At 39.8% G+C, this 14792-nt stretch overlaps 1 protein-coding gene across 1 annotated transcript; it reads left to right on the top strand.

The window, feature by feature from the left end:
* Positions 1-7939: 7939 nt before the first annotated feature.
* LOC104899098 (uncharacterized) lies at positions 7940-9378 on the top strand. Its single transcript, XM_057390770.1, has 3 exons — positions 7940-8331; positions 8474-8927; positions 9031-9378. Exons 1-3 carry the CDS (start codon positions 7940-7942, stop codon positions 9376-9378), a joined length of 1194 nt encoding a protein of 397 aa, XP_057246753.1.
* Positions 9379-14792: the final 5414 nt, after the last annotated feature.

Genomic DNA, 14792 nt, shown 5'->3' with positions numbered 1-14792 from the left:
GCTTTGGAAAACTGGTTAAGGGAGATGGAGAAGCTTTTCACGGCAACAAACTGCTCTGCTGCCGAAATGGTACCGATTGGGACGTATTATCTGAAGAAAGAGGCGGATAATTGGTGGAGTACGGTGAAGGATGTGTGTATAGCTACAACTGGTTTTGGGTGGGCCCAGTTCTCCACCAAGCTGAAAGAGAGATTTTACCCTGATGAGTTGCGCTGGCAAAAGCAGGAAGAATTTCTATCTCTGATCAAGGGTATGGACATCCAGAAGTACACGACCGCTTCAGAGCTGTCTAAGTTTGCTGGTACTGTCATTCCCACCGAAGCTGAGAGGGTTAAGAGATATATAAAGAAGATGAATCCGAGGGTAAGGACCCTGGTGCTGTGTTCAGGGGTTACTACATTTCAAGCTGCTTATGAGATGGCCCTTAGTGTTCATGCATCAGTGAGAGAGGAAGAAGATGTTAAGGCTGCATCTGTGAGGAAGCCTTTCCCGTCTGTTGCTCCTGGTCCGGCTAAGAAGCCGAGGTTCGAGCCGAGTTTCCGTGGTGGATACCAAGGCTCCAGTTCTAGGCAGGGTTCTGATCTGTCCAAGTGTCGGAGGTGTGAGAAGCCTTTACATCCGGGAAAGGATTGTGGGGTGTGCTATGTTTGCTTCTATTGTAGAGAGGCGGTCACAAGAGTTATGAGTGTCCAAGAATCCGAGGGCTAAAGCTAAGCCCCCTGTTCCTCCTAGTCAATCTGCTCCGCAAGGAATCGGGTTTACAGTATGATTTTTCTGATGCGATGTTCAGCCGACGTCATCTCTGGTACCTTTCTTGTTCATTCTTCCTGCTTCTGTGTTGTTTGATTCTGGTGCTTCTGTGTCTTGTGTGTCTAATTCGTTTTCTAAGAAAGCTAATTTGACTTCGAGTTCTCCTATTCGAACTCTTATTTCTCTACCTTCTGGTGAGAATTACCCTTGTTTGGCCGAGTATTGTGGAGTGCCTATCTCTGTGTTGGGTATCGATCTGCCTGCCGATCTCAAGGGATTCTCCATGGTCGAGTTTGATGTTATTTTGGGCATGGACTTGTTGTCCAAGTATCGTGCTCAGATTCATTGTCGCGATCAAAAAGTGACTCTTCGTAGTCCGTATGGCAAGCGTATCTCCTATAGTGGAGTGGTGTTGAAGAAAGGAGTAAAGATCGTTTCTGCTCTCAAAATGCAAAGGCTCCGTCAGAAAGGGGAGCAAGTGTTCCTCTGTATGGTAAAAGATTTGACCCAAGAAGCGAAGTTAGAGGACATCCCTGTTGTTCGTGAGTATCCAGACGTTTTTCCTGATGAGCTACCGGGTATCCCTCCTGAAAGAGAAGTTGAGTTCAGCATTGACTTGACTCCTGGTACTGCTCCTTCGTCAAAGGCCCCGTATAGGATGGCGCCTAATGAATTGCAAGAGTTGAAGACTCAGTTGCAAGAATTGATTGATAAGGGATTTATTAGGCCAAGTGTCTCGCCGTGGGGTGCTCCTGTGCTGTTTGTCAAAAAGAAAGACGGGAGTATGCGGATTGGCATCGATTATCGGGAATTGAACAAGGTGACTATCAAGAATCGGTATCCCTTGCCCCGCATTGAGGATCTGTTTGACCAGTTAAAGGGTGTGGGAGTATTTTCGAAGATTGACCTGAGGTTAGGTTATCACCAGATTCCGGTGAAGAAGAAGGAGGATATTCCTAAGATCGCTTTCCGAACAAGATATGGGCACTATGAGTTTGTTGTCATGCCCTTCGGTTTGACTAATGCCCCTGATGTATTCATGGATCAGATGAACCGCTCTTTCCATGAGTTCCTGGATTCTTGTGTAGTCGTTTTCATCGACGATATCCTGGTGTACTCTAAGAATGAAGAAGGGCATGAGAGGCATCTGAGATTGATCTTGGGTATTCTGAGGCAACAGAAATGGTTTGCAAAGTTCTCCAAGTGTGAGTTATGGCTGAAGGAGGTGTCGTTCCTAGGCCATGTATCGCAAGGATGGAGTTATGGTAGATCCTTCCAAAGTTGAGCTGTGGTGGAATGGGAGAGTCTAAGAATGTTTCGAGATCCGGAGTTTCCTTGGTCTTGCTGGTTACTATCGGAGTTTGTCAAGGATTCTCAAGGATAGCTCAGCCTTTGACTAAATTGATGAAGAAGGAGAGCAAATTCTTGTGGTCTGAAGAGTATGAAAGGGCATTCCAAGAATTGAAGAAGTGCCTCACTACCGCTCCTGTTCTGACCTTGCCAACTGAAGGGGTTGGGTTTGAAGTTTATAGTGACGCATCGAAGCTTGGATTGGGTTGTGTTCTTATGCAACAAGGGAAGGTGGTGGCGTATGCATCCAGGCAGTTGAAGGTGCATGAAAGAAACTACCTACTCATGATTTGGAGTTGGCTGCTGTGTGTTCGCTCTTAAATCTGGCGACACTATCTGTATGGGGTTTCGTGTAGGGTGTTTACGACCACAAAAGCCTCAAGTATATCTTCACTCAAAGAGATTTGAATATGAGGGAGGAGATGGTTGGAGCTGATCAAGGATTACGATCTGCAGGTTTATTACCATGAGGGCAAAGCTAATGTGGTTGCGGATGCTCTCAGTCGGAAGTCGAAGCATTCTCTTAATGCGGTTAGAGTTCCGTCGAGGGACTTACGTGATGAATTTCGAAAGCTTGAAATCGAGGTGGTACCTCGGGGTTCGGTGGAAACTCTCTGTGCTATGAGTGCCGAGCCTGCCTTGTTCCAAGAGTTGCGAGAGAGAAGAATGATCCTAAGTTGGAAAAGATCCGTGAAGCTAAGGCTCAGGGCCGAGCCGAAAATTTCGAAGTCGACTCCGAGGGGGGTCAAAAATTTATGAATCGTTGGTGTGTGCCTAATGACTTGGAGCTTAAGAAGAAGATTCTCGAGGAAGCTCATTGTACTCCACTCTTTCATCCTAGGGGTGATAAGCTTTACAAGGATCTCAAGGCTAATTTCTGGTGGCCTTGCATGAAAAGGGAAGTGGCCGATTTTGTGGTCAGGTGCCTGGTGTGTCAAAAGATTAAGATCGAGCATCAGAGACCGGGTGGTTTGCTACAACCATTACCAATTCCCGCGTGGAAGTTCGATTCTATCTCGATGGACTTTGTTATGGGTCTTCCGAGAGCTGTTGGGGGTAAGAATGCGGTGTGGGTGATTGTGGACCGATTGACTAAGGTTGCTCGGTTTATTCCGATGAAGAATAATTGGTCTATGGAAGAGTTGGCGGAAGCCTACGCTAATGAAATCATTCGATTGCACGGTGTTCCGAAGGATATAGTATCTAACCGTGACCCTAGATTCTTGTCTCATTTCTGGGTTGATCTGCAAGAAGCATTTGGTACTAAGTTGAAGTTGAGTACCGCTTTCCATGCTGCTACGGATGGGAAAACGGAGAGGACTATTCAGACTTTGGAGGATATGCTCCGTGCTTGTGCTTTGGAATTTCAAGAATCTTAGTTGAAGTCATTGAACTTGGTGGAGTTCTCTTACAACAACAGTTACCATGCTAGCATTCAGATGGCTCCTTATGAGGCCTTGTATGGGCGTAAGTGTCGCAGTCCTACTTGTTGGAGCGACATAAGTGACTCGTTGGTGCTGGGGCCAGACTTGATCCAAGATACTGTTGAGCAAGTAAAGGTGATTCAGGCTAGAATGAAGGCTGCTCAAGATAGGCAGAGGTCTTATGCAGACTTGCGTCGGAAGCCTATTTTTATCACCGTTGGGAATAAGGTGCTGTTGAAAGTATCTCCGATGAAGGGAGTGGCGAGATTTGGGTAAAAAGGCAAGCTAAGCCCGAAGTATGTTGGCCCTTATGAGATTCTCGAGAGGATTGGGGAGGTGGCTTACAGATTGGCTATGCCCCCTGACTTGTCAAGGGTGCACGGTGTGTTCCACGTGTCGCAGTTGCGGAGGTATCGCAGCGATCCGTCTCATGTCATTCCTATAGAGTCGGTCACTATTGAGCCGAACATGACTTTTGAGGAGCGACCTGTTCAGATCTTGGACCGTCAGAATCGTGCTCTAAGAAGAAAAGTGATACCCTTGGTTAAGGTGCTTTGGAGAAGCCAAAAGTACGAGGAAGCCACTTGGGAGACGGAGGAGTCGATGAGGCTCAAGTATCCCTAGCTTTTTGTCTCAGGTATTTCCTTGTTATTTTAAGTTTGAGGACGAACTTTTTCTTAAGGAGGGGAGATTGTAACACCCCGAAATTTCTCTGAAATTTTCGCGTGTTAATTATTATTATCTGACGTGATACATTATATTTCTATTAAATTATTTTCGGAAAGTATATCTATTTATGTATATATATGTATTTACACCTACATTATTTTAATTGACTTGGTGCAAAGTTTATAATGTGCGTCTTATTTATGTGGCATTTTGTTAATCGTATTATATGGTTGTCTGCATTGTTCTTATAAAACGGACAATATAGTACTTTTGCGTGTGCCGAGTGTGTAATGTGATAGTATATTACGTGAATATTTATATTACGTTGGTAATAATAATTTTTAGTTTGGAAAACATATACTTATACATATTATTTTCGAACATTTTACTTGGTGTTTGAAAATGTACATTGTACTAGTAATAGCCTTCGTACATTTTGTTATTTGTTTAGGAGGTCCGAAAATTCTAATTTATAGCCATGTTATACGAAGAATTTGGACAGCTTTTTAAAGTTCCTTTTGTAACGTCGCGTTAACCAAAGGTCATCTCTTCATTTTCCTCCTTAATAGACCTCATAAACCTCAAACCCTTCACCTTAAAATCTGAAAATAAAAATAAGAAAACTCTTCCTTGTTACTCCTCATTTCACACGCCATTTTCAAAGGAAAAAAGGGAGGGGAAAAGCTTTTGTTCCTCATCCATATTTTCTAACACAAATCAGATTTTGTTACTTGTTTCGAGCCATATTTGCACCGGTTTCAAGCGCGTATTGAGTTCGTTGCGATTGTGTTCATAGGAGGCGGAAGTGGTAATATTTCTCAAGATCTCTAAAGGACTTGGAACATTTCTTTTGTGAATCTTCCCAAGAAAAAGGTAACTAGCATTATTCTAGTTCGGTAGAGTATAGATATTGAACTTAGGTGTTAGAAATGCGTTAGAGAACGTAGTATCATGTTAGGAAGAACTTAGAAGATTGTATGGTTAAAGTTTCATGTTCCTATTGTGGTTGTTTTGTTGATGGATTTGTTATTATTGTCGTTATTGTTGTTATTATTGTCGTTGTTGTTGGTGTTGAAGAGTGTTGTTGTTGTTATTGTCGTTGTCTTTTTCGTTGTCATTGGGTTGAAATTGTTATTATTATCGTTGTTGTTGTTGGTGTTGGAGTGTGTTGTTGTCATTTTATGTGGTGAGGTTGATGGAGTTGTTGTTGTTGTTGGGTTGTTGTTGGGGTCATGGTCTTACGAGATTGTTCAGTGTAAGTGTGGGTGTAAAGGAGGGCTGGAGCAAGCCTCGGAGGAGCGTGCGTAGGCGAGCGAACGAAGCTCGCAAGCCACGGCAGAAGGCTGCTCGCGACTCGCGAGCCTCGTCCCGACTCGCGACGGTTGACCCACGATCCTCATCGCACCTCGCGATGGGTGGTCTGCCCCTGGGTCGTGATGTGGTGTCTTTATTTCTGTGTTTGGTTTACAGCTTGTGTGTTTTGGCTTGGTTGGTCTTAGGTAAGTATGCTAAGGATGTTTGAGTAGTTTTTGGGTGGTTTAAGTATTACGTTAAGGGTATGTGTCTCTGTGATGGGTAACTCTTGGTTTTGAGTCTTGAACGTGCCGGTTGTTTGTGTTGGCTTGCAAATCATGTTGGAACCTTGTTGGGTATGATTGGTTGAGTTTCGCTCATAACTTGTTCTTATTGATGGTTGGATTTGATTGATGTGTGCTTGTCTTGTATGATTGCACGTTGTTGATAGAGTAACTCTAGGAACGGTATGGTTCTAGAGGTCTTCATAGGAAATCCTATGAACGGTATGGTTCAAGGAGTTTGAGTGGAATTACTAAGGGCGGTATGGTCCTAGAAATTTATGCTCGTAACTAAGGCGGTATGGTCCTAGGCTTTGGTTACTAAACCGTGGGCGGTATGGTCCATTGGTTACTACGGGTGGTATGATCCTAGATTATAGCTATTCGAAAAGGGCGGTATGGTTCCTCGAATGCAACGTAGGCCTTGGGCGCATGGTCCAATGAGTCTACTCACAGGGGTATGGTCTGTTATGTTTGAGCTTGTGGACGCATTTGTTGCATTTGTTTGCAACGTTGACCGCATTTGTTCATGGTTGTCGTTGTATCTTATACGAGTTGGTATTGGTATTATGTTTCTGATGTTGTTTCTAATTATTTAAGCTCTTATCTGTTTCTATTTGAGTGGGAGAACTGCTAGTTACTCCCCACTGATTGTGGAAATTGTTGTATCTTTGTGCAGATGGTGACGCTGTTTAGAGTGGTTCTAGCTGGATCGGGGGTGTGTGTTCCCCGTGTGAGCAAAGAAAGGAGCTTGCCTAGTGGATGAGTATTTCAATATGGACTCAGGATTAGATACTTAGTTGGTTTAAGTAGCTAATTCTATTTTTGACTTATGTATTGGAACTATGGATTTCAGTTGTCTTAGTTTTGGTTACTCTATGATTTTGAGGATTCTTGCTGGTGTTATGACTCTTTGAGACTTATTGAAGAATGAGGGTATGGGACCTCATTTTCCCTTTTGATTATATGTACTGGAGTTGACTTTTACCTATGATGGTTATTCTATTTTAGTTTTTGTTCTACTCCTTAGAGTGGCATCTCCGTCTCTTTGAATTTCCACTGCCATTATCTATAACCTTTTGCTTATCTTAAGGCTATGTTATCTTGGTTTTGGACGGGATGTTACATAATTACTCCCCACTGATTGTGGAAGTTGTTGAATTATTGTGCAGATGGTGATGTTGTTTAGAGTTGTCACAGTTTGGACCGGGGTTGTGCGTTTTAACCGTGTGAGCAAGGAAGTAGTGCTTGTTATAGTAGATGAGCACTCTGAAGCTGGAATTAGGACTAGTTGGTTTTAAGTAGCTACTCTTGTTTTGACTTATGTTTTGGAACTATGGATTTCAGCTGTTTTAGTTACATCACTCTATTTTGAGGTTGTAATGATGGTCTTATGATTTTTTGAGACTTGTTGGAAATGTGGGTATGGGACCTCGTTTTTCCCTTTTTACATCTATATCTTGGAGTGCACTTATGCTTATGAAGCCTTTGTTTACTTATAGTTTTCCATTCTACTCCATAGAGTAGCATCTCCGTCTCTTTTGTATTTTCGCTGCCATTATTCATATCTTTTTCCTTTTTTTTAAGTCTTTGTTCTTCTTGGTTTTGGACGGGATGTTACAGTTGGTATCAGAGCAAAACGTTCCAGAAGCTCTGTTAAGTTACTATTATTTTCCAGAAGATGAGTAGACTTGTGACTAGGATTACTAGTGTCTTAGATTTCAAGTCTAGAGTGTATGAGAGTTACCTGGGTAGGAAGAAAACCTGGGGAAACATTTTGTTTACTATGTTTATTGATTTAATGTCTGCTTATGTGATTTTGATAGACTAATGTGACAGTTTCTGTTTTGTAGTATGCCTCCACGACAACAGTTAGCCGCTAGAAAGGAAGCTGCGCGTCGTCGTCGCGTAAGCCTGAAAAATGCTTTCATCTCTTGGGCTAATAGAGCTGTTTCTTCGGGTGGTGGGCATTCTGCTTTCGACCGGTTTGACCGTCATAGGCCTCCTACTTATGATGGTGCGGCTGACCCTGTGGCTCTGGAAAATTGGTTAAGGGAGATGTAGAAGCTTTTCACGGCAACAAACTGCTCTGCTGACGAGACGGTACCTATTGGGACGTACTATTTGAAGAGAGAGGCGGATAATTGGTGGGGTACGGTGAAGGATGCGTGTATGGCTACAATTGGTTTTGGGTGGACCCAGTTCTCCGCCAAGCTAAAAGAGAGATTCTATCCTGATGAGTTGCGCTGGCAAAAACAGGAGGAGTTTCTATCTCTGACTCAATGGAGTATGGACATCCAGAAGTACACCGACCGCTTCACGGAGCTGTCTAAGCTTGCTGGTACTGTCATTGCCACCGAAGCTGAGAGGGTTAAGAGATATATAAAGAAGATGAATCCGAGGGTAAGGACCCTGGTGCTGTGTTCAGGGGTTACTACATTTCAAGCTGCTTATGAGATGGCCCTTAGTGTTCATGCATCAGTGAGAGAGGAAGAAGCTGTTAAGGCCGCATCTGTGAGGAAGCCTTTTCCGTCAGTTGCTCCTGGTCCGGCTAAGAAGCCGAGGTTTGAGCCGAGTTTCCGTGGTGGATACCAAGGCTCCGGTTCTAGGCAGGGTTCTTGATCCGTCCAGGTGTCGGAGGTGTGAGAAGCCTTTACATCCGAGAAAGGATTGTGAGGGTGCTGCTATTGTTTGCTTCTATTGTAGGGAAGCGGGTCACAAGAGTTATGAGTGTCCCAAGAATCCGAGGGCTACAGCTAAGCCCCCTGTTCCTCCTAGTCATTATGCTCCGCCAAAGAATCGGGTTTACAGCATGACTCATTCCGACGCCAAACATCCCGACGTCATCTCTGGTACCTTTCTTGTTAATTCTGTTCCTGCTTCTGTGTTGTTTGATTCTGGTGCTTCGTTGTCTTGTGTGTCTAATTCTTTTGCCAAGAAAGCTAAATTGACTTCGAGTTCTCCTATTCGAACTCTTATTTCTCTACCTTCTGGTGAGAATTACCCTTGTTTGGCCGAGTATTGTGGAGTGCCTATCTCTGTGTTGGGTATTAATCTTCTTGCCGATCTTACGGCATTCTCCATGGTCGAGTTTCATGTTATTTTGGGCATGGACTGGTTGTTTAAGTATCGTGCTCAGATTCATTGCCGCGATCAAAAAGTGACTCTTCGTAGTCAGTGTGGCAAGCGTATCTCCTATAGTGGAGTGGTGTTGAAGAAGGGAGTAAAATCGTATCTGCTCTCAAAATGCAAAGCTCCGTCAGAAAGGGGAGCAAGTGTTCCTCTGCATGGTGAAAGATTTGACCCGAGAAGTGAAGTTAGAGGACATTCCCGTTGTCCGTGAGTATCCGGACGTTTTTCCTGATGAGCTACCGGGTATCCCTCCTGAAAGAGAAGTTGAGTTCAGCATTGACTTGACTCCTGGTACTGCTCCTCTGTCAAAGGCCCCGTATAGGATGGCGCCTGCTGAGTTGCAAGAGTTGAAGACTCAGTTGCAAGAATTGATTGATAAGGGATTTATTAGGCCAAGTGTCTCGCCGTGGGGTGCTCCTGTTCTGTTTGTCAAAAGAAATATGGGAGTATGCAGCTTTGCATCGACTATCGTGAATTGAACAAGGTGACTGTCAAGAATAGGTATCCCTTGCTCCGTATTGAGGATCTGTTTGACCAGTTAAAGGGTGCGGGAATATTCTCAAAGATAGATTTGAGGTAAGGCTATCATCAGAATCTGGTGAAGAAGGAAGATATTCCTAAGACCGCTTTCCGAACAAGATATGGGCATTATGAATTTGTTGTCATGCCCTTTGGTCTTACTAACGCCCTTGTTGTGTTCATGGATCAGATGAGCCGTTCTTTCCATGAGTTCCTGGATACGTGCGTAGTTGTATTCATCGACGATATCCAGGTGTAATCTAAGAATGAAGAAGAGCATGAGAAGCATCTATGGTTGATCTTGGGTATTCTGAGGCAACAGAAATGGTTTGCAAAGTTCTCCAAGTGTGAGTTCTGGCTGAAGGAGGTGTCGTTCCTAGGCCATGTCATCAGCAAGGATGGAGTTATGGTGTGTAACAGCCCGCACTTCCGATCTGCTAGCTAAATCCACTTAAGATACGCTAATTATAATTAAGGCTTAACAACCTCGAATTACATTCACTTGCAGCGGAAACATAACCTATAAACAATCCTGGATCTGTGGGTCAGGGCCCACAACAATCATCCTCAATAACCAGATAACATATTACATAATACCTTGCTCGACTTCTAAAACAATATAATAATTTATTTATAAATAAGGATATATAATCCTAAATACATCCTCTGAACCATTACATCTAATCATAACCTTGATACTTAAATTCTTCCTTTTACTCCATTTCAAGCTTCCCACACACGAACCTGCAGATTACTAACAATGAACTACTCTACCCCCACCAGGACAGGTTCCAAGAACAAAAATCAGGAAAATTGAGTACACACTGTCCAACCAGAACATCATTTCGGTGGCTTAAAACATAATTACAGATTTAATTTTATCTTACGAAACAATTGAAATCAAGATATAGCAAAGCCATAAATAAAGAATTATATAGCAAATATTTGAACACAATTTATAATGTTACTTCTATAGAACTAATACGATCTTCCGAAGTTAACTCTGATATACTTTACCTTAATAAATCTCTCCCCCTTCTGAGGATCATACAAACCCATTTAATCCATATATACATGGTAGTTAACTCTTGCATAAAATCCTAACAAGTTTCTTGATGAATCATATCCATAATTGGTACATGAATTACATAACTTGAGTGAGTAATACTTTATTTCAGAAAATTAAAGTTTGAAAGAACTTTCTACAAAACCACTTGAATACTCAAATACATATTCTATTTGTTTCAGAAATCATATTATACTGGGGAAGAGAACACGAATAGAGTTGCCTTATAGGCGAATTCTCTAAGCTTTTTACAAGGGACGTCTCCCTCTTCCATTTCGTACTGCTTGCAAGACTTTTAAGTCATGACCCCACATACAGAGCGATATCCGCTCCGGAGCAATACCCGCTCTAACACATAATGAACAATACTCGCTCTAACACATAATGAGCAATACTCGCTCTACGAATGTTGTTCGTCACTGCTTTAGCAGCTTCTTCCCCTCATAAAAACAGAATCATAAATTCATATTTTCGAAAATTCAGATTCATAAATCTCAAATTCTCATAATAAAATCACTTTCGGGTATTAGATATACCCAAATTAAATTGCTTGCATAATACTCTACAAACTTGGTATAAATCAGCCTTTATAAAATTCTTTGGTTAAATCTCTTTCAATACCGATTTTAAAGATCTATGCTTCATTTCCATAAAGGATTCTCTACAACAAAACATTTCTTACCAAAAGATCACATCTCCAAATTAGAGTTTTTATTCTATATAAACTTTACATCTAAAACACAAATGCTATTTATGAAGAATAACCTTTCCATTTAATCCTACTTAGCAATCCATCAAACTTATAACCATCTCCAACATGTATTTCCTATCTTACGAAATCCATTTTCAAGGATTCGGAATTTTCTAAAGACTATATCTCAATAATATGACATATCCTTTAGTCTGAAGTTCTCTTCCTCCCCAAAAAACACATTTAGAAAACTTACTTATAACTTTACAATTGTATATTAAATCTAATATCCCAAATGATTTATTGCTGACTCCAATAATCATAAATTCCCAGTGTATGCCAAAGTAGTTTCTTCCAAAGAATATCTAATGGTGCTTTTAAAGAATATAATTTAATCATAATCTAAACTTCTTCGTCTCGCAAACACAGGACACGATACTTAGTTTATGAACTTAGAAACTTTTATTCCCCGAAACCGAAAAGTAAAATCTTCAAATTTATATCGGAAACTCCTTCCTTTTGAAGACTCATCTTATAGTCATAATGTATCGCATCACAAGCATCTCTCTATAATTTACATGCACAATATAGATTCATAATATCTCTAATAGATATACCGGTTGTACTTGATATCACACTCTAGAATCAAATCCATTTATAACCTACATGTGCTTGAAATAATTCATACGACTACTTTAGTGAAAACATAAAACATATAACATAACTTGAAGCCAATAAAACTTAATCTGCAATTTAGTTCCACCTTTGTCTTAATTCTCATAAACATGTATTTCACAAACCATATAGTACACAAATCACATTTTTAATACAACATAAGTTTAACTTATGAAAACATATCAAGATCAACTTATATAGTTTATATGATCAATCGAAATATCAATAATATATTTGGAAAGTGGAAGGACATGTGTGTACCTTTATATATCTTCAAATAGCACTCGATAATTTATCCTCGAGAATCCAATATCCTCCTTTTTCAAAATATACTCAAGTTCCACAATCATTCACCTCATAAGAACAATAAAAATTAGCATCCATTGTAGAACAATTCAGATTGACCATCTTAACTTGCTTATATATATTCCGAAACTCTTATATGAACTAATTACGGCATTAATATACAAACCCTTATTCTAATCTAACTCACATCATTGTCCTCACTTGCTAACTATAATAAACTTCATTCCTCTTAACAACTAATATAATTTGCAAGTTCAATTCTCCATCCCACACTCTAGTTTAACATGAGGGTTTACAAAAACAATACCAATTTCTAAATTTACTTAGGTACCTAAAACAAAAATCAATAACTAATTTCATACTTTAACCTGAAATAGAAATGGAATTCAGATTATAGAATTCAAAAAGAGAAAATAAGTTTCAATCTAATAATTGAGTAAAAGTTTCAATCTTTAATATCAACAACCCCAAATAATCCAATTTAAATCTCATAATCTGATTTTCCAACTCAATAACAATTTCAGTTATACTTATGAAAATCAAAACTATTGTAAATATATAAATCAGATTGCTATTGATGAAATAAGACTCAAATTACTCAAAATTATACCTTCCCAACGTAATTCAGAATTGAGGCTCAACAACAATCTTCGAATAAAGAGCAGCAACAACAACATACTGCAGCACAGAGGAGAGAGAAAATTCGCCAGCATCATTAACGAGGCAGGCGATGCAATGACGGCGGCAGCTCGTCGGCAAAGAGAACCGGAAAACAGTAGCATCACCGATGCACAACAACAGCAAGACAAAAGCAGCAACATGCACAAGACTCCGGTGAGACATAATAAGGACACAAACAAAGCAAAAGAGAGAGAAATATGGACTTAAAGAACAACCAACAATAGCAGCATCGGTGGTGGCAGCATCGTTGAATCGAAAAGAAAATGGGTTTCGAAGAGAGAAAAACGCCTCAATTTCGATCCTCCCCATCAGTGACACCTCCGTTTTTCTCTCTTCGAAACCCATTTTCTTTTCGATTCAACGATGTTGCCACCAGCGATGCTGCTATTGTTGGTTGTTCTTTAAGTCCATATTTCTCTCTCCTTTGCTTTGCTTGTGTCCTTATTATGTCTCACCGGAGTCTTGTGCATGTTGCTGCTTTTGTCTTGCCGTTGTTGTGCATCGGTGCTGCTACTGTTTTCCGGTTCTCTTTGCCAAAGCGCTGCCGTCGTCATTGCATCGCCTGCCTCGTTAATGATGCTGGCGAATTTTCTCTCTCCTCTGTGCTGCAGTATGTTGTTGTTGCTGCTTTTTATTCGTAGATTGTTGTTGAGCCTCAATCCTGAAGGTATAATTTTGAGTAATTTGACTCTTATTTCACCAATAGCAATCTGATTTATATATTTATAATAGTTTTGGTTTTCATAAGTATAACTGAAATTGTTATTGAGTTGAAAAATGAGATTATGAGATTTAAATTGGATTATTTGGGGTTGTTGATATTAAATATTGAAACTTTTACTCAATTATTAGATTGAAACTTATTTTCTCTTTTTGAATTCTATAATCTGATATGTTTTCATAAGTTAAACTTATGTTGTATTAAAAATGTGATTTGTGTACTATATGGTTTCTGAAATACATGTTTATGAGTTTTAAGAAAAAGGTGGAACTAAATCGCAGATTAAGTTTTATTGGCTATAAGTTATGTTTTATGTTTTCACTAAAGTAGTCGTATGAGTTATTTCAAGCACATGTAAGTTATAATTGGATTTGATTCTAGAGTGAGATATCAAGTATAATCGATATATCTATTAGACAAATGATGAACTTAGATTATGTATGTAAATTATTGATAGATGTTTGTGATGCGACTCATTATGACTATAATATAAGTCTTCAAAGAAAGGGGTTTTCCGATATAAATTTGAGGATTTTGTCCTTCGGCTTTGGGGAATAAGAGTTTTTAAGTTCATAAACTAAATATTGTGTTCTATGTTTGTGAGGAAAAGAAATCCAGATTATGATTAAATTATATTCATTAAAAGCACCTTTAGGTATTCTCTGGAAGAACAACTTTGGTTATACGCTGAGAATTTATAATACTATTGGAGCCAGCAACATATCAATTGGGATATTAGATGTAGAATGCATCTGAAAAGTTATAAGTAAGCTGTATTAATGTGTTTTGGGAAGGAAGAGAACTTCAGACTAAAAAATATATCACATTATTCAGGGGTAGTCTTTGGAGAATTCCGAATCCTTGAAAATGGATTTGTAAAGATAGGAAATATATGTTGGAGATGTTTGTGAGTTGATGGATTGCCAAATAGGATTAAATGGAAAGGTTATTCTTCGTAAAGAGCATTTGTGTATTGGATATAAAGTTTATATAAAATAGAAACTCTAATTTGGAGACATGATCTTTTGGTAAGAAATCTTTTGCTTTGGAGAATCCTTTATGAAAATGAAGCATAGTTTCTTTAAAGTCGGTATTGAAAGAGATTTAGCCAAAGAATTTTTATAAAAGATGATTTATACCAAGTTACTAAAATATTATGCAAGCAATTTAGTTTGGGTATATCTAATACCCGAAAGAGATTCTATTATGATAATTTGAGATTTATGAATATTAA

Source organism: Beta vulgaris, chromosome 7 (genome assembly GCF_026745355.1).
Source record: "Beta vulgaris subsp. vulgaris cultivar EL10 chromosome 7, EL10.2, whole genome shotgun sequence".
Classification (NCBI taxonomy): Eukaryota; Viridiplantae; Streptophyta; class Magnoliopsida; order Caryophyllales; family Amaranthaceae; genus Beta; species Beta vulgaris.
This window is presented reverse-complemented; position numbering and strand designations above follow the sequence as displayed.

What these genes read in the sequence shown, in the direction of transcription:
- LOC104899098 (XM_057390770.1), top strand. Translation starts at nt 7,940, where the DNA reads ATGGCTACAATTGGTTTTGGGTGGACCCAGTTCTCCGCCAAGCTAAAA. An exon ending in GGTCCGGCTAAGAAGCCGAG is followed by an intron (nt 8,332 to 8,473) that starts GTTTGAGCCGAG and finishes CTTCTATTGTAG; the next exon opens with GGAAGCGGGTCACAAGAGTT. An exon ending in TTCATTGCCGCGATCAAAAA is followed by an intron (nt 8,928 to 9,030) that starts GTGACTCTTCGT and finishes AAGCTCCGTCAG; the next exon opens with AAAGGGGAGCAAGTGTTCCT.